Below are 19662 nucleotides of genomic sequence, written 5' to 3' on the forward strand. Positions count from 1 at the left end.
GGGGATTAAACATGCATGGGATAGACATACGGCTCCTGAATCTAAGACGAGACCAACGACTGATTAAGGTTTGAGTCTTTACAGCAGGAGAAACGGGCGACTAGACGGGGGCCGAATGGGGCCCATCTGCCAACAGATTCTATGTTTCTATGTAAACCATAAAAAATAAAAACACTGACATAATCAGGAAACTCCAAGAATCTCATCATAAGTGATTTTGACCCTGTCAGGTGCGCCATTAACATGACTATATTTAAGTTATACTCACAGGAACTCGCATGCCCTCACAAACAACTCACAGATGAGTGAATGTGCTGGGTGCTAGCATGTGAGGGAACCGTCTGGACTTGGATCTGCTCAGCTGAGGTAACCATTAACCCTGACCACTCAATGTCTTAGGCCCAATAATGTATGTTTTACAGTAAACACAGTATGGGTGATTGAGGAAGAATGTGGAAAAAAAACCAACTGGAAAGAAAGTTACAACAGATCCAGGTAACTGATAAGCCGGTGACGTAAAGCAGCCGATTCCAAAGAGAAATAAGAAAAGGGCCTTCACGTTGGATGTAAGGACATTTACAGAGTTATCATTCTGCATAAAAGGTCTTCTGGTGCAAAGCTTGAAATGGCGGCCTTATCACCAAAAGCAGTGAAGGGAATGCAGATTGGAAAATTCCATTAGTTGCTATGGTGACAACTCCAACTTTGCACCGAGATCTCTTTTATACATATCCACGCAAACCAACGACTGTAATCAAAAGAAGGAATGGGAAAACACGGAAAGGAGAAAAATACAACACGAGGAGCTCGGAAACCTGGATTTCAACACAAATTTTGAATGGATTTTTCTTCTTTAAGTAGCAGTAACCCTTTTGCGCGGTGCTCTGACCCATCACGCTGTGCTATATGGAATTAACACTTCGTTCGCACGTATCACATGACTTACCTCGCACTTCCAGCTTGGATTCGCATTGCTTCGTTCCGTACTCGTTTATTGCTTTGCAGGTGTAGAACCCAGAATCTCGCTTCTCGGCCGCCGCGATGTGGAGCGAGAAATGCCCCCCGTCTCGCTCCGTTATCCGGTACCGTCCACCAGCTTTTATCTGCTGCCGGTTTTTCAGCCTGCAGAGGATTTCGTGTGCGAAAATAACACAATATGAGAAAAAAAAGGTAAAAAAATATCTATTCCCTGTTCCATGTGCTTAATGAAAGGAGCGGGAGCTTTATCGCGCATGGAAAGTGCCCGAGACCACTGAGAAATGCTAGTGATGTCATTTAGTCAGCGACAATGGGCTGGTGCCCTCGCCGTGGATTCGTAATGCCGGCAAATATGGACATGTAGGCTGTGAGCGGGCACTTACCAGTTGATGATGGGTTTAGGTTCTCCGAGGACCTGGACACCGAGCGTCACCTCCTGTCCCTCCAATACCAATTTGTCAGAGAGAGCCACCTGCAACCATTAACATAGCCAAGAATTCAGCGTCCGCCGACGTACGAGAGAACACGGGCCTTTTATATTTAAAGACAAGAAAAAGGGGGCTCGCTGGGGAGTAATTACACCCAAACCCACACAACGTTATGGACCGGGGCCTTTAACCCTATAACTCTGTAAATTCCCATCTCAAAGAATATGCAGCTATGTACAGCTTCTCAATGGCCGACCTTGAACGAAGGGGGTGCTTTGAAGGTCACGGTGTGCTGAAGGGGTGCTTTGCCCATCATCTTGTGCTGGGGGGTTGCTGGTTCGCTTAGATCTTCTTGGGGGCTCAAATACTCATCGTCAGAAGTTATCGGACTCACGACCTCACGAGGAGTCCCGCGGCGAGCCGGCGATTCTTTGGCAGGTGCTGCACAATCAGAAAAGTTGGAGGCCGGGATGTTATTTTGGTTATTAAAAAAAATAATAAAAATAATAAATGAAAAAATAAATTAAAAATAAATTTTTAAAAATTAAATAATAATTAAAAAAAAATAAAAAATAAAACCAATTAGTAAAATAACTAGTGGTTATCTATCTGTACGCTTTGTAGCTTTTAGGATATTTTTTTTCTATAATTGTCAAGTCAATGGGACAATTCTTCTGCAAATAATCATTTTTTTAATGTACAGCCAGACACTCCCATTTTCAGACTTTAAAAGATTGATGTTTTGTTTTTGTTTTTTTCTTCCCCATATGGAGTATTTTATCATTTTTAAAGAAATAAAAACAGGAGCTTTACAGAGATACAGTATCAGATACTGCATTCCCCCCCCCCCGACCCCCCCCCCCCCGTTACTACTGGCAACAAAATAAGAAGGGGGGCCGGTCTGTCTCACTCTTAAAATAGATAGTCATGTAAAGTACGGGTCTCGGTTACAATGATACATGTTACGCATCTGGAAGGACTCAAAAGGAGGCGAGACGTGACAAAGATGTTTGAATATAGAAAGGGATTAGAGCAACACTGGGACATTATATATTAAAGAAAAGGAGTTAATGCACGGAATGACCTTCCGACAGAGGGGGTAAGAAAATTCAACAATGCGTGCTATATAGATGCAACTTTTTTGGTAAGGAACGGTCATCTGAGAAGGTGCCTTCTTTAAACTGGCACTGTACTATGAACATACATCGGACCTGTCTAAATAAGCGGATCCTGAGCCTCTTGAAATATTAACCCTTTAATAGCCCATGGTGAAGATTCTTTGTAGTGACTCGACAAATGTGTTACCCAAATGGCTCCAATCATGGTCCTCATGGAGACCTTGACTTGTCATTATTTAAAGACACACTTAATTGAGTCACCTGCATTCAAGCAGGGATATCAGCCATAACACACTGGGAGCAAAAGCACCAACTGTGAGTCTTATATATGAACACAGCAGGGGGTAGAATAGGAAAGAGCCAACTCAGACTGTGTGACCCCTGAGAATCTGCCCCTTCACCCTGAGGTTGGGGCAAGAAAGGCTACAGAGTCAAATGCTGAGCTCACCTGCAAACTCTCTCCGGTTAGTGAATACGCCTGCAGATAAATCAGGTGGCTCTGTTAGAGAAGCCTCTGTGGCTCCCGATTTACTCTACAGTGATAACCGAGCGAAGGACGGGAGACACAATGTAGCAAATAGAATATTCTCCCCGACTCGCCTCGCCTGCTAAATCCCCTCCGCGGATTCTAACGCGTCGTATTTAAATTCCTGAAACGTTCGTTTGCTTCTGATTGATTTCTAACAGATCTAGAAAACTACCTGGGATATCCGCAGACAGGAGATCCGGAACATTAAAAAGCCTTTAATATTAACAGAGAAGCGCGCGTGACCGTTAAACACATCACGTACAGACACAAGGCACCTATGGTGTAAGAAGACGATGCGGCATTCATTAAATTACAGCGATATCGATCATCACGACGGCTCATGTACTGGAAAAGATATAAAAGCAATCGATTTCCCCGCAACAAACCAAACAAACTGAACGTAAAACGGTAACGATGTACAGAATGTATGCATCACTTACATCATCTGCTAGAAATAATCCCGCTCCTCTTCATTATTAATCCATCTATTACATCACAGCCTTTATGTCACGTTGGCCAAAGCGCATGGAAGATAGTCCAACTTTTGCTGATGCCTAAAGGGGCCCCCTGCCAGCGCCTGCCCCCCCCCCTCCGTCACCCTCCTCTCTACATACAAAGTGCTGGCAACTGTCCCAACTACCAAAAAAAGACCGTGCCTAAGCCTCGGCCGGAGTCTCGCAGAGACACGCTGAAAAAAACGTTACAGGACGGAAAGACAGACAGAGCAACTCACCGCTTCCCACCGAAGACCCCCAGATACATTCTCAATACTCTAGAAAGAAAGAGACCCTCGAGTAAACCAAGAACGAGGGGAAGTTACCAAAAAAAAAGGGTGCAAGTGAGGGGGGGAGAGGGGGGGGTGGAGAGGGGGTGCCAAGAGAGAGCGTCAAGGGACGAGAGCGGAAAATTAAGCAAGGGAAAGATGCTCATAAAAAGTAAAAAGTGTGGAGAGGGAAGGGAGAAGGGTGGAGAGAGCAGTTATGACGAGGTCACCTCCAGTATAATCTGTTACTGTATTTAGACTCTCACCCTTCTGGCTCCCTCCCACGTACCCACTGCACTCACCAGCGAGAGAAAGCGAAGACAGAGGACAGGAGGAAACAGCGAGATCAGGGCACCGGGGGGGGGGCAATACAACAGGGAACGGGGCAGCAGCCAGGAGCCACAACCTCATCCCTCAGACGCCTCCACTCATAAGACAAAACCGGCTTTGCCCTTTAGGACTTCCAGCTGATCACAATAAATACTATTCACAGCGGCGGAACGGGCTCGGGTTTCCTTAACTGCTGCTTTACCAAAGCATCCAAATATACAGAATCCATACGAGAACGAGGGACGAAGTCATCAAGGTGCGGTGCGGCCGAGGCACCCATAAAGACCATCGGCTCATGTCACCTAAACGCAGCCATTCCCTACCGCTCCCAATGAAACCATCTTCTTCCTCGCAAACCCCAATTGTTTGGGTCACTCCTTCATATTAATATTGTGAACGATACTAAATAAAACAATATTTTGTTAGAATTGTAATTGTGTTGTAATTATATTTATTATAATATTATAATGGTAGCTATTTACTGCATTTGGATGGGAACTCAGTTCTCATAGACAAGAATGGGAGCGCTACTGAGCGTGTGCAGGAAGTGTACAGACAAATGCTTCCTGCTTTCAGTAGAGGCAGCTCTGGGAGGGGCTAAATGAAAAAAAACATCTTATTTTCTAAATCCATTAACTAAATAATGTCTGGACTGATTTCCATGCAGGCAAATGCCAACTATACCCCAATATGCATTTAACAAGAAAATGAGGTCCATAGTGCTCCTTTGATCAGATTGGAGGATGGCTTTGATGGGCACCTAAGGAGTTATACATCCTCGCCATGTACCAGAACCTTGCTGTACATGCGTGGACGCACACTACGATTTTATTCAAAGCAGGGAGCGGCAGATTGGGCGAGTGCGCGGAGCTGGGGTTAGCGGTCACCGGCCCACCGGGCATTTGCCCAATGTGCCAGTCCAGCCTGCCACCTTAAATGAATGAAGTAGATTGGGCTTTTTCTGTGCCCCTATTCTGTTATTCTTTTTGCCCCTTCAGAAGTTTTTTTTCTGGCCGGAAGACGAGGTATCATTTGGCTCTTTTCAATATCCTCCTGCAAATGATGTGCATTATAATTCTAACTGCCTTTTGCAAATGTCCTGGTCCTGAGATAAATTCATGCAAATATTAGTTCACCCCTATTAACCAAATCTAATCATCAACCAATAAAGACCCTTTACCAAAATAATCGCCCTAGTCTATCAGCCCCATTTCGCGTCAGCTCACCTGGTTTGACGGTCAGGGCTCCACAGCTGCTGGCTTCTCCCACCTCATTGCGAGCGGTCACCGTATATATACCGGAATCAGAAGGCAGCGCCCACCGGATCAGCAATGTGTGTCTTTCTCCCTCGGTACGGATCTGGTGGGTTGGACTGTTCTTCAGTAGGATGCGATCTTTCCTCCATATCACTGGGCGAACGGGTGAGACCAAAAAACCATTAGCGGCGCTCTAAATGAGCAACACTGACGCTAACATTGACCGAACAGATACTTTATTACTGCGCTCTCCTTTATAATATAAAGTGTTCCATCCAGACAAACGTTCCGCTCTAGCAGGGAGAGTACATGATGGTGGAGATGAAGCTTAGTTCTCACCTTCTGGGGTGGGATTCGCAGATATAACACATTTTAGCAGCACCTCCGAGCCGGCGTTAACCAACGCACTTTGTAGAGGGATCTCAAACACAGGAGCCTCCAGTGGATCTTCCCCGGCCGAGATGTAGGAATCATCCGACGATTCTGGAACGGTGGAAACAAATGGATCAGAAGAGAGAAAAAGGTCTTTTTTTTTGTCTGGATACCCAAACTGATAAGAAAATCAAGAAAGAGGGACTGTAATTACATTCGAATATACGGTAAATAAATATAGCGAAGAAAAAAAAATGGAAGGTGAAAAAATGAGAAAATGAAGGGAAAGTCCGCCGAGGAAACATTAAAAATAGTTCCAAGTAAAGGGATACGTTATGGAGGAAGGGGGTTAGCGCCGAGAAGAATGAAGGGGAGATAAAAGAACACGGCAGAGAGGATAAGGAAACAGGAGAATGTGCGAGATGGAATTTGGCATCTGAGAAGGAGAAACAGAAGAAAGAAGATAAGAAGAGACAGATAGTAGAGAGAGACAGCATGAGAGGCGGCTTGTGTGTGAAAGAGGACATAGAAGACATGGATTCACGACTATGACTCCTAAATCCGAGACGCGGCGAAACTGGCTTTTGCTTTGTAACACAACCCCCCCGGCTTTTGCAAGGAAATACACGGATAACCAAGTCATGTAGAGGGGACTTGAGTCAAATTCACCGAGCGGACAAACGATCACAAGATTATCTCAAGATTACGCTGGCAAAAAAGGGAAGCAGGTGCAAGAAACCAGGCTAAACGTGGATTTAACTGTTAAAGCTAACGAGACATATTCACAATTCCATGTTATTCAGAACCTTTCTATTCGGATATGATGCCTGGCATTATACAAAACCGGGTCCCGTTATGTAGATCGTAGACAATATAGTCCATAGGCCAACATTCTAGAGTAAGGTGTAGTCACATAAGATTTCGAGACCTCAGAGGTCCCTTCTCACTTTACATCTGAAGAAGTGATGTCTTAATTCTTGAAAGCTCATGTGAGTCCACTGTCACTTATTAACCCCCCCGGTAAGAACGTACCTAGTTCTGGGGACATAGGTCTGTTCCGACGACTCTTTCCTTTGCTTTTGTTGTTTTTGTGCTTCTTGGTCTGTCCCTCGCCCTTTTCGTGCGGTGCTTGACTTTTGTCATTGCCCCCCGGAGGAGCAGCCCATGGGAGGAATTTCGTCTCACCCCCCAAAGTTCTCTTTTCATGGCCAACCCCTCTCTGAGCTATTTCCATGGACTGGGGGGCATGCGTGCTGGTCGGCAGGGGCTCTCTTGAAGACTCCGGGACCTTCCTTAAATAAGAGTCTGTCTTACTTTCTTTCTGAAGAGGTACTTTTGGAGTTACTGGTTTGGGAGTGACAATTCTTTCTGTAGGTGGCCTTTGTGACGTGAACCGGATTTCTGATTGTTTTATTATTTCCTCGTGGACAGCAGAGCCGTTTGATGGTTTCTCTGGGGTTTTGACTCCCGATACTTGGTTGACCACGGCACAGCTTCGGACATGTGGCATTCGGGTGGTGACGACAGTTGCTGGCTTCTTCTCCTCCACCATGAGAGGTTTTGTTTCTGGAAACACTTGTGTTGGAGAAGAGTCTTTTACAACAGGCTGGGTAGATGCTGATCTCTGAGGGGATGGCGATCTATGGGTCAGATCCTGCGAAGACCGAATCAACTGTTGTTGGGAAACAGTCCTCTTGATTCGAGTCAACTCTTGCGAGAATCGGGTCTCAATATCACTTAGGCGTCCCGAGAAGGCTCCTCTATCATCAAGTGAAGCTGTTTTGTGTCTTAAAGATGGACATCTCAGGGTGTATCCTGCCACTTCTGATCTCACGCCATCTCTCAGATCATCCCTTAGCTCTTCACTGGATGAAGCCAGGCTACCAGCCAAGCCTTCAGCTCCAGGTTGATCAAAGGACCGCGTCTTCCGCAGAGGTAACCAAGACTGGACAGGGAAGGGGCTGTCTGTCTGATCCAGGCTTTTCCTCCTCTCTTCGAGACACCGTAATCTTTCAAAGATTTTGGAACCTGAACGGACCAGTTTAGGAGACGCCCGCAGAATGGAGACTCGTCCTGATGACTCACTTACTGGAGTAACAGGCCGGGAATCTTGACCACTGACTTGAGACCCGGCAGATGACTTTGGCCTCTTAACTTTCTCTTCAAACTCTTCTGCCACTGTATCCTGGTACTGGGAAGGCATCACGGCTTTCTTTCGGGGTGTCAGTGGAGTTGAAGGCCCACGGCCGGTAGACCCAGAGATGGGAGCTGGGCGCTGGCTGAGCCGTGGAGAAGGTGGAGGTAGGATAGGAGGCTTAGGATTCAAATGAGGTCTTGGTGAGTCTGGGATGGCGCCGTTGATACTGCCCCTACGCAGCCCTCCCTCTGGCAAAAAACTGCAAGCAAAAGCAGAGGGTAAGTACAGTTCCTGGGGGAGGCAACACCAACAACACATTATGGGTTAAAGCAACAAGAAAACCGGGTTAACTAAAAACGGCAAGAAAGGATGGAGGCGTTAATTTGTGATGGGGTGACATGCAATCACGGCAAGCAGGAATCAGAGCAAACTTGAGAGCAAGGGGTCAGCCTAAAAATCAAAAATAAATTAAAAAAAATGAATAATGTGGGAGAACTTAAAACAGCCGGAGAAAACAAAAATGGCAGCTGGAAAGGACCAAACTTAGTGTGTTGGCTGTTAATCTCGTAGAGCGGATAGAATCATATCACAAGATCATAAACACAGCCACGGATGAAGAACGCTATGAATGGTCGATCCTCCAGCTGGAAACAAAAATATTTTCATTGATTTGGAATAAAATGGAAAATGAAGAACCCAAAAGAAAATGCCGGGGGGGGGATGATCCTCGGGTTGCGGATGACGATGCCGTCCCGGAGAGCACTCCGGCTAATTTGGGTTACTTACACCCGGATGGCACAAGATCTGCCCCGGTAAAGGCTGAAGGCGCTGCTATAGAGGTCGCTGAACCCTGAAAGGCTGACCTCTGACCCCCAGACACTGCCAGGCAACTCGTTGCTGGATGCAGGGATGAGAGGCTCCACCCCTAGATGGCGAGCCACTCCCCCCTGAGTAGCGCCTTGCCTTGCGTTCCTTGCATCCCTTTCTACTACCGTCTGCTGGCTGCCTGACCAATCAGAGAGTTCGTCGGTCTGAGAAAGTCCGGTCAGAGTGCTGGGAGTGGTATGTAGGGAGCTGGCCAGCAGAGTGTCCGAGTCCCCTAGGAGAGAAGACAAAGTCATTCATTGAGTTTCCCAAACCTACAAATCAGACAGACGAGTTCTAGCCGAGAATATAAATAAGTTACAATGTAACACTTTACAGAATCCAAAATAAAATAGTTTCAAATAGTTGTTCTATCAGATTGGCCCCATTCGGCCCCCATCGAGTCGCCCGTTTTTCCTACTGTAAAGACTCAAACCTTAATCAGTCGTTGGTCTCGTCTTAGATTCAGGAGCCGTAAGTCTATCCCATGCATGTTTAATACCCTCACTGTATTACCCTCTACCATTTCCACTGGGAGACTGTTCAATTTATCTACCACTTTAAATCTATGGAGTGTGAGAAGTGCTCCAGAAATTGTTGGTGCTATATACATAAAATATAATAATAATAATAATAATAATAATAAATAATAAAAGTAAAAGAAATAATACACTAAAAGATAATAATATATTATTAATAATAGATGTCAATGACTTTGTTTCTCATTTGTTCTTGGATTTCTGTTTAGAATGCTGTATCATTTGCTACTCTTTGATCCCTTTTAAACCCGATTATCAATTAAATTTGGTTAATTCAATTGGTTAATTCAGTCACTAAGGGGGCAATTACTTTTTTCACACAGGGGCAGGTAGGGTTGGAGAGCTTTTTACCTTCTATACATGAAATCATCATTTAAAAAACTGCATTTTGTGTTACCCGGGATATCTCAGTCCAATATTAAAATTAGTTGGATGATCTAAAACATTTAAATGTGACAAATATGCAAAAATAAATAAATAAATAAAAGAATGTGAAGGGGGCAAATACACTTTCACGGCACTGTATATACCCCCAACAAGTCTCCAAACTGGGACAACTGTGTTCAGGGGTGTGGTCAGAGGTGGATAGGGGCATGGCTAATACTGGAAGTGGGTGGGGCTACCTGCCCACTTTCACTGCAAGAGCCACGTCGTAGCGCTCAGCTTCGGACCCCCGTGAGAGCTGCAATGGCAACATAGTACGCTTGGCACCGTATGTTCGTAGTGACGAGGTTGTGGGGCCATTTTTAGTTACAAATCCCAACGCCGAGCGTCGTCTGTCACATTTTACACACTCCCTGCTTCATAGTATCTTGCTTTTAAACACATTTACATTACACCTGCTACTCTCAATAACCGCACGCCGTCTGCTCACTGGAGCTCGCTGGCTGCCAAACGCATCGAAGAAATAACAGCTGCCAGAGCGGCAGGGAGGCTCGAGGCGCCATCCAAGCAGCACGGCGCCCCCTTCAGGTTAACTTGGCCTGGGGTTTATTCATTATTCACTAAAGATGAGATGGACATTCGGCGTAAGCCCAGGGAGCTGGTCGCGTAATGCGAGATTTCTTCAATGTCCTCTCTCCAGGAAAGACTAAGAGATCTCAATATGTATAGTTTGGAGAAAAGAAGGGGGGGGGGGTGATAGAAACATTTAAATACTTTTAAAACATGGGAAGTTTATTTTAAGGATGAGGCTTAGATGTATTAAAAGGAAGCTTTTTTCTTTATTGAGAGGGTGGTAGATAAATGGACCAGCCTCCCAGCATAAGTGGTAGAGGCTAATGCAGTGAGGGAATGTAAACATGCAGTCAGACCAACGATTGAGTGTTTATAGCAGGAGAAATGGGCAAACTAGACGCGGTCGAATGGGGCCGATCTGCTGGGAGATTCTATGTTTCTATGTTATCACTAAACAGAGCGCTGGGTGCAGGAAGAAAATGTTCAGTTAAAAAAGATAATTGACTTGAAATACTAAAAATAATCAACAGATCAATGGAACAGAACTATGGAGCAAAAGACAAAACCAAGATGTCCACCAGGTGGCGCTAAATGAAATATAATAATCATTTAATTTCATGCAAAATTACAAAAAAAGAAAATGTAAACCAGACATCGGGCATTAAAAGGAGGCGAAGCCACAGTATACGCAGAAAATGACATCACAAACATAATAACAGCAAATTTTACAATTTTAGAATATTCTTCCACTTTATAAGTCGCTTCCTTTATTTTTAGAATTTGTGCAAATGATGCTAATGCAGAATAAAAATGGGGAGAGAGATATTGGGAGAAGACTTTGAGCGGGTGATTTAATCATACTTTGTATCTGTGCTAATAGTACATCGTTATCAATGTATGTTTCAAAAACACGCAGTTATAGAAATACACGGATCATGATTTCCCTAAATATTTGTTTCTAAGCTTCATACCTGAAGGGGTCCCGAGGGGCGTGTTGTTTGGTGCACGGATTGTACGCTGTAATTGGGGACCCCCAGCATCTTCTTCTCCTGGCTCAGAGTCTGTAAGAAATGCCATTTAATTCATATGGGAATGAAGTCATTTTAGGATTCACTTTGAAACCCAGAGATTTATTTAAGTTTTGTGCGTTACAGACTCAAACCATAATCAGTTTTTGGTCTTCAGGAGCCGTATGTCTATCCCATGCATGTTTAATCCCCTCACTGTATTAGCCTCTACCTCTTCTGCTGGGAGGCCTTTCCACTTATCTACCACAGTAAAGTAAAACCTTACATTAGATCTCAAATATATTTTTGGTGAATTCATTATTTGTAGGGTTATTCCCTTGTGACTTTTTTTATATATATATAGGGCGCATTTATCCTTAAAAAATCTTTAAACCTTTTCGTACTAAGGGTAGAACACTGAAAGGGTTAACGGGAACACAGCTCTGTATATATTGTATTTTCATAAAAATCCATATTTCTGTAAATCTTTCCGCTGGATGAAAGCCACACCGACCTCCTGCAGTGACATTTACAAACACTCACGTTCCACGGCAACAGTCAAGGTTGCCATGGCAAATGCAATCAATAAAAAAACCAATATTTCTCTTTACCAAACCTAAAACAAAATCAGGACTGGCTTCGCCAGGTACCTACTAGGTAGCCGCAAGTCACCTGAGACTCCCGCTGCTCACTGTATATCTCCATATACTGAAATTTGGGGTAATTAAGGACCCTTCCACGATGGAAGGATTCTGATTAGGAATGATTTTATTTTAGATTTTTTATTAAATTAAAGTGGAATACTTTGAGAAAAAATTGTAACAATGTCTTTGTATTTTTTGGCAGACAGGGAGAAATCCATAGACCTCTAGAAATGTATTGATTCACCGATGATCTCCAGGGCGGCTAACAGCTAAGTGACTTGGCTAGAGATATTTCGTAGAATCCATTAGTAACGAGCCCAGATTACCCATTTATCTGCCATTCTTCACATCAGGAGTTCAAGATCGTAATAAGCTGTTGGTGAACTACAACTCCCACAATGCTTGGTCAGCCATAAACCGGCTTGGGAACATGAGAGTTATAATTCAGTAACAGAGAGCTCCGGATTGGCGAAAACCATGAAGTTTAATTAACCGTTGAAACCGAAGAAATGAGTTAAAAGAAGAACTGTCACCTCTGAGAAGATGGCTTCGATCATTAAGACCTTTTTTTAATATTAAAATATAAAAGGTTCCAATAAATAAATAAATAAATAAATATATATATATATATAAACATTTATACATAAAACACATTTTACTTCCTGTCACTTCTTCTCAGTCCTTCAAATTTATTTTGTTAATAGTTATAACAGATATAGACATTTTGGAACTAAAATACGTTTAATGGTGACAAAAATTAATAAAATAAAAAATCTACATAATTCTATGAATTCATACCTGTTGAAAACACTGAAGAACCAGTTATCTATTGCGCATGACCTCATTTATTAATAAACGTATATCATTTATAGGAACAGCGGTGAATATTTAGTTATTCACTAAATGGTCACCAATGCCGATGCCAATTCATTTAAAGGTCAGGTGACGGGTCCTCTGTAAATATTATGATTCACAATGTAACAAAATCACGTCCCAAACAAAAACAACGCGGGCGACGAGTTCCACGGACGGGTGTTAGTGTAAAGCGGTGGTGTTCCTACCGTAGCTGTGTTTCCTGCAGGAGCGGAATACTTCGCTTCCATAGGGGCAGCGAGAGAGAGAGAGATATCACAAACTGTTAGTAAAGGCACAAGGAATACAACACACACAAGGCACAAGACCCCCAAACATCAGCTCTCAGACATTTCTGTTAGTAGGACTCTGGCGCTGCTAGTTTTAGCCACCAGGGGGCGCTGAGTGACATCGGCTGTTGGTCCGCTGGAGATTGGAATGGTTATGATGTCATACGATGGATATTCTTGCTTTTAATTCCTGGAGGTCACTAATAAAAGCAGAGCTGCATTTTACAAATACTACGCTCTATGACATTATCAAGGAGACCCTAGAAAAGAGACAGGCATGTGCGGGCGGAGATAACGGTCTATTCACTAAAGGGAGAGTTCACAGGAGAGTTGTGTTTCAGCTCCTTGACTTCATTTTACATCATGCAGGTCCGACCCCAGTGATCACTGCTGTAAGAAGCGCTTGGCTGGCCCTGTATAATGTATAACCAGGGTGGTGTATAATGTATAACCTGGGTGGTGTATAATGCTTTGCCTACTCCTCTGGTTTAAATAGCTATAAGAGGCAGAAAAAGGTTTTTTTTTGATCCGTACAATTGATTAAAGCCATTTTTTTATATCTTTGCTCTATTTAAAGAACCGGAAGCTTTCTGGGCTGGCAGAGAGTGATAGTAGCTGTAGTCTAGCGGGAGGTAAAGAGTTAAGTTTTAACAAACAGGCCAATAAACTGACCCCATGACTATTCATACATTGGAAACGTTTCACTTTTAAAGGTGCTGTTCCACTAAAGGCAAAGACATTACTTTCGCCCTCTAAAACGTTTAACAAAAAGACTTTAACTTTTTATTCTTTCCTCTGATGTTTTAATGATATAAAAAAAAACACCGCAACATTAAATATTATTTTTACGGTTTCTGTGCCTAATTTTGTGACAAATATTCCTGCAAGAATTATGAAAGAAATAAAATGTAACATAATTAAAGAATTATTTCTGGGAAGGGGTCGGATGTCTAATCGCACCAGGAATTATGTTTCTTTTTCTACATTTGGTTACAAAACTGTTAATTTTAGCATCTTGAAAATGCGCTTTTTATTATTCAAGCATAATCCGGTCTTATGTTTTTTTTGTGTTTTTTTTTTACAGAACCTTCTAGAATTGTCTGCCACTCTCATATGGAGAAAGGCTTAGTGTATCCATGACAATAGCAAGTGCGCGGCGCCCTGTGTTTGAGACTTAGGTGCTTCAGATAATAAGAACCTCTGCTAAATAAGTCTGAGCCGAGACAAGATATTCCACTTCAGCTGCAGCGGTCACCTTGTCGCCCTAAAACCGCGCAGGACGAGGGATGTCATTTCCCTCTGTCTGCCCGTAGTATTCACAGCGTGGGGGCTATAGACACCGTCATCTGAAAATGCTGACGGCAACGATAGAATTAATAGAGATGATCGCTGCATTATAACGAATAAGCAATAATTCAAGAAACAAATGTTATGACATCATCAGGACATCATATACAAACTAAACATTCTACACTGTAGTGATTCACAAAGCGTCATGTCGATGTCACAGAGGGTCACTGACAAAATAAGTTGATCTATACAATAATAATAATAATAGTTATTATTATTTTTATTATCATTATTATTAGTAGTAGTATTATCAATATTAAGCAAATATTATCATTATTATTAAGAGATTATTATTGTTACTATTATTATAATTAAGAGATTATTTATTTTATTATTATTATTAGTTTATTATTATTTTTAATTATTTTTATTGGCACTTTAAGGCCAACGGTCACCTAATGGCCATGCCTGGGAACTTTCTGAATGAGCGGACCGTGAGATTCTTGAAATATTAACCCCTAAATAGCCCATTGTGAAGATTCTATGTAGTGATTAGCCAAATGCGTTATGGAAACCTTGACTTGTCATTATTTAACGATTCACTTAACTGAGTCACCTGTATTCAAGCAGGGATATCAACTCTAACATACTGGTTGGAAAAGCTTCAAATTGTAGCTCCAGACAGCGTGACCCCAAGAATCTACCCCTTCACCCTGAGACTGGGGTAAAAAAAATGCAAGTGATGCCAAATCTTTACATCTTTACTATATTATTTTTATTATTATTATTATTATATTTTCTAAAAAGGTTAAAATAAACAGTCATTGATTTTCTTAGTGTCGGGGGGGGGGGTTTGGTTGGTGAGCAGCATTTAAAAGCCGCTCTGGTACTCAAAGGGTTACTCGGTGATCAATCACAATGTATATTTTATATCAGAAAAATTGGTGGCTAAAATTAAAAATGCGTGAAATAATCAAAAGAGAATTTGTAGAAAACGCCTCAGAACCATTTTGTCTTCCAAGGTTCGCAGGTTGTGGAAAAAGATACATTTGGCGTCTTTAGCGAGGCACATGTTGCCATGGCGATTTGCGGTCTTATTTTGGATGCCAATATTAAGGATTTTGTTTTTTAATTTTTTTAATGTTACTGCCAGAAGAAGATTCATTATGGAAAATAAATTCAGATTGGAGGTGGGATCCGGCCAACGAACTTCCCATATATTATAGAAATATTTTAATTAAAGCTCAGAAAATATGGAAATAGATCCCGGCCCATGAAACATATTTAGATTATGAGAAAAGCTCCTCTCCGGGCTTTCTGTCTTTGTTTATATAAGAAATAAAGTAACATTTAATGTATGATTTTGTTCCAATAAACTCCTTTTATCTGCAGACCCGGAGGCCGCCATTGCTGTCAGTCATGTGACAATTTGGGTGACTTTCCCGGCTCAAACACCACACTGAGCTGATGCTTTATGGCGATGCTAATGAAGTCCGTTCTCCATAGACTTTCATTAATCAAAGAGTCCGGCTAGGTGATTAAGACTGAGCCATTCTATTGTCTCCCACATGCAGTATGATAATCGGGGTGTTTGTCTAGTAGATCAAGGATCAGATAACTCCTACAAATCACTGATATGCAGCTGCCTGGTTATATTATGGGGCAAAAACTACATGGGGTAAAAAAAAATTTAAAAATGTATTTTTAATCTATACATTATACAGGGCCAGCCAAACGACCTCTTTATTACATATCCATCCTGTTAATATATGCCCGAAGTGGATAACCACAAAGCCACCGACTGCTGTAGTATTAATAAAACGCATCGCCTTCCGGAATGTGTGGGGGACAGAAACGCTTTCTAATGCCCTCTACCAGCAGAAACGCATGGAAAGAAACATGGTTGGTCTTCCCAAACGGACGTAACTCCATATAATGAATTCTTCCGAATGAAATCATGGCTGAAAATGCAACGTTTTGTGATACGTAAATGACCAGATGCCTGCGCATACATGAGAACTATCCCAAATTTTCAGAAACAGTCCCTAGGTTCTGTCCAATTATGCCCCTTTTGCCCACGTTTTGGCCTATGCTTGTCTTTCATGGCTTCACGGGATATTCTGTTTCCTTTGTGTTTTTAATTCTGCTTACTTTGTGCTCTTAATTAATCTGACGGGGTCATTACATCGTAGATTGTATAAACTACCAGTAACTGCTAAGATGTTACCGCTAAGCAGCAAGTTACTCATTTTTGGCACGTATGGATATCGGAATCGATCGATAATTAAAATTTATTAAGTGTTGATGGTTAATTGTTCTTTAAATATGGGCTAAACAGACTTCACTTAACTGTTCGTGTGCCAGAAGGAAATGCAATCCATTATTTACCTCTCAGACTCCTAAAACGGCTACGTATGGATAAAAGAGCGCTCGCTCAGCTGTTCATTGACCAAGGAACTTAAAGAGCATCAAATATAGATGTAGTCTGATGATGTCATATTGCTGGATAGCCAGTGGGAAAAAAAAATGAATGTCATAAAAATAAATTGAAAAAAAAATTCACAATCTGCAAAAAAATAAATAAATAAAAATCAAGAAAAAAATGGATGGATGATACGGGAAGACGTGAGATTACGGGTCAAAAGAGTGATGATATAGCAACGCACCATGAGTGAAGCGTCCGAAGACCCTCCGGGAGTGTCCCGATTTCTAAGGAGGAGAGAGGAGAGATTAAAGACCTGGGGGGGCAGGTAATTCCGGCGGTGATCCCTGCGTTGCCCCCCCCCCGGGCTGTGAGACGATTCCCCATACATCCCAATGGGTGATTTACACGGCATCAATTAATAATGATCACAGTGAGAATTCTGGTTCCGTCACCATGGCGACGGCCACTGACCCTGTCACTGTCTGTAAAGGTCTCCAGAGTTATTTTATATAAGACAGTGGAAGGAGCAGCGTCAGCCGTTATAGGAGCCGCGATGTGGCTTATGGTTCTGATCTGTCATGAGCCCCCTCATTGGCCCTCATTGGCCCTCATGGCCTGCTACCCAGGACCGCATGGTCTCTTTACAATTTTGGGCTAGTGGCCCCTTTGCAGACTTCAGTGCCTAGTGGTCTCATTGTGAGCATGGGCAGGTGCAGTGGGAGGAGCATGGGGCTATGTAGTGGGAGGAGCATGGGAAGGGGGCGGGGCAGTGGCCCCTGTCTTTAGGATTGTACTGGGCCCCAGGATTTCTGATGGCCGCCCTGGCTGGCACCGGTCCCTAGCGTACAAATATATTCGGGTTCCCTCTTCGTAAGTCGCTGCATGATAACGGACCCTTAGGGCCACAGAACTATTAACCCCTTGCAAGAATGGTAGTTCAGAATGTAACATTAGGAATATTTGTGTATCATATGCGGCAATTTGACGGCACCACTAAATGTTCCTGAAATTGGAAGTGAGAAATAAATGTATTTCATAGTATTTTTGGGGTTCATAGCATTTTGAAGTATTTTGTATTCCATAAGAGGAAGGTGGCAGCTGTGGGGTTAATAACGAGACAGCAGCTGGAGGGCTATTGCGTTAATGGCTTCCTTGGGACTGGTTTAACAAAGGTTAAATGAAGACTTCCCTTCTGCTACCACTGGAAGGCGAGATAAATAAGAAGACACACGAAGAATAAGGGCCGCCGTTTAACCCTTCAACTCCAGAGGCGAATGCCTAAGAACGTTCTGCACTCTATCACTGGAAAGGATTAATAAAGTTAGATTCTGGCAAACAGAATAGACGCCGCCACAAAGTGACCCCCCGGTGCAGCCGGCCGACTGTCTGACGGCGAGAACCACAGAAATCAAATAACTACCTGGCTGGCGGTTAGATCAGCGGCATTTAAACCATAAGACGGAGCCCGACTGACATCCCCGAGGAGCCGGCGAGGAGGGACTGTCACGAAAGAGACAGTCCCTACAACCTGCCTGAAGCATCCTTCGTGTTAGAGACGTTTAATCCTACGAGTGTTACAAAGTAACAGGAGGGGAAATGTTAGAACATCACCCAAAACTAGAGGGTCAGAGGCGTCCCTGGGAACTCCCCGGGATTTGCCCCGGAGACTCCGGGTGAAGAGCCGCTTCTCTGGGTCTCTGGATCCTCGCCCATATATACGTTAAAGTGAATATAATTCCCGGAGTGTCCACTCTGGGTCCGCTAAGCACTGAGCACATGAATGCCACAGATTGTGCTTGCGCGGTTGGGAAGCTTCAGAGCTAACATGTCCTAATTGATCAGTTTGCTGGATCTTATTATAACGAGCAGCAGGGACATTTTGCTTGCGCTTGCAGATCTGACGGCTTCCACGGATGCCAAGCAGGAGGACGGAAATGGTAGCCCTGGTTGCCTTCTAGCGAACCGTTTCTACAACCCAACCCCATGTCTAATGGCCAAGGAGGGACAGGCTTGTCTTAGGCTGTTATTAGAGGCAGGGCTTTGGAACGGCCCTCTTGGAAGGGTCAGAGCATCACCAGAACCAGGCTTATCGTCATACCTGAGAACTTTCTAAATGAGGGGAACCTGAGACCCTTCAAATATCAACCCTCTAATAGCCCAGCATGACGATTTGATGTAATGAGTCTCCAGATGTCACTCAAATGGAAACCTTGACTCGGCGTCTCATCTATAATCACAGCGGGTAGAATAGGAAAGAGCCAGCTCAGATTGTGTGGCCCCTGAGAGCCTCTTCAGCCTGAGACCCTGAGATTGGGGCAAAAACCCAGAGACGCCGAGTCAAACCCACGGATATCATGAACATGCGTGAAGCTCGGCTTTTACATTTAGAGAAATCACCCTGAAATATGGGACTCAGACGTGGTCCTTGATGACCATGCGCCTGCCCAGGGGTTCCTCTGACTGTAATTGTAACAATCGCCATCATGTATCAGGAGAACCTGGTCTTCCCTACAGCCTCGGAGGATGGGCTCCAAAAACGACGACGAGCGCCATAGGACCCCTTACAGAATTCTCTACCGGAATCAGAACGGAAAGAAGAACAATCCACATCCCCCGTCAGTCACGCGCAGCCCACCCCGGCTTTACTGACATCCAATTTAATACACGAGTAAAAGCACGTTGGCTGCGGGGAGGACTAACGCAGGGAGAGGGAGGCAGACACGGAGCGCTCTCTCTGCTGACTCATACCGTCTGCGGGTATAGAATTTAAACAGATCCCGTGGGATCGTGCCGGTGACGCTGCGGTGACGCTCCGTCTGAGACAGCCATTCTCTGCTCCTTCACCTCCCCGCGAGGCCCGACAAGCTTTTTATAAAGCGTGCG

The 19662-nt window shown here is 43.6% G+C and overlaps 2 protein-coding genes across 3 annotated transcripts in view; both read right to left on the bottom strand.

Moving 5' to 3' along the window:
• GMPPA (GDP-mannose pyrophosphorylase A) overlaps positions 1-19662 on the bottom strand; it is a 63350-nt gene that overhangs the window by 42416 nt on the left and 1272 nt on the right. The window lies entirely within an intron of this gene.
• SPEG (striated muscle enriched protein kinase) overlaps positions 1-19662 on the bottom strand; it is a 69879-nt gene that overhangs the window by 32477 nt on the left and 17740 nt on the right. Inside the window, exons 2-9 of one of the 2 annotated variants that reach the window (XM_053472145.1) lie at positions 11243-11332; positions 8875-9010; positions 6807-8170; positions 5742-5885; positions 5373-5555; positions 1663-1847; positions 1362-1450; positions 947-1122 (exon numbers count right to left, since the gene is read on the bottom strand). In XM_053472145.1, coding sequence (XP_053328120.1) covers positions 947-1122; positions 1362-1450; positions 1663-1847; positions 5373-5555; positions 5742-5885; positions 6807-8170; positions 8875-9010; positions 11243-11332 — 2367 coding nt within the window. Of the gene's footprint in view, positions 1-946; positions 1123-1361; positions 1451-1662; positions 1848-5372; positions 5556-5741; positions 5886-6806; positions 8171-8697; positions 9011-11242; positions 11333-19662 lie in introns of both variants that reach the window. The other variant, XM_053472144.1, reaches the window with a different exon arrangement.

This window comes from Spea bombifrons, chromosome 7 (assembly GCF_027358695.1).
Source record: "Spea bombifrons isolate aSpeBom1 chromosome 7, aSpeBom1.2.pri, whole genome shotgun sequence".
Taxonomy (NCBI): Eukaryota; Metazoa; Chordata; class Amphibia; order Anura; family Pelobatidae; genus Spea; species Spea bombifrons.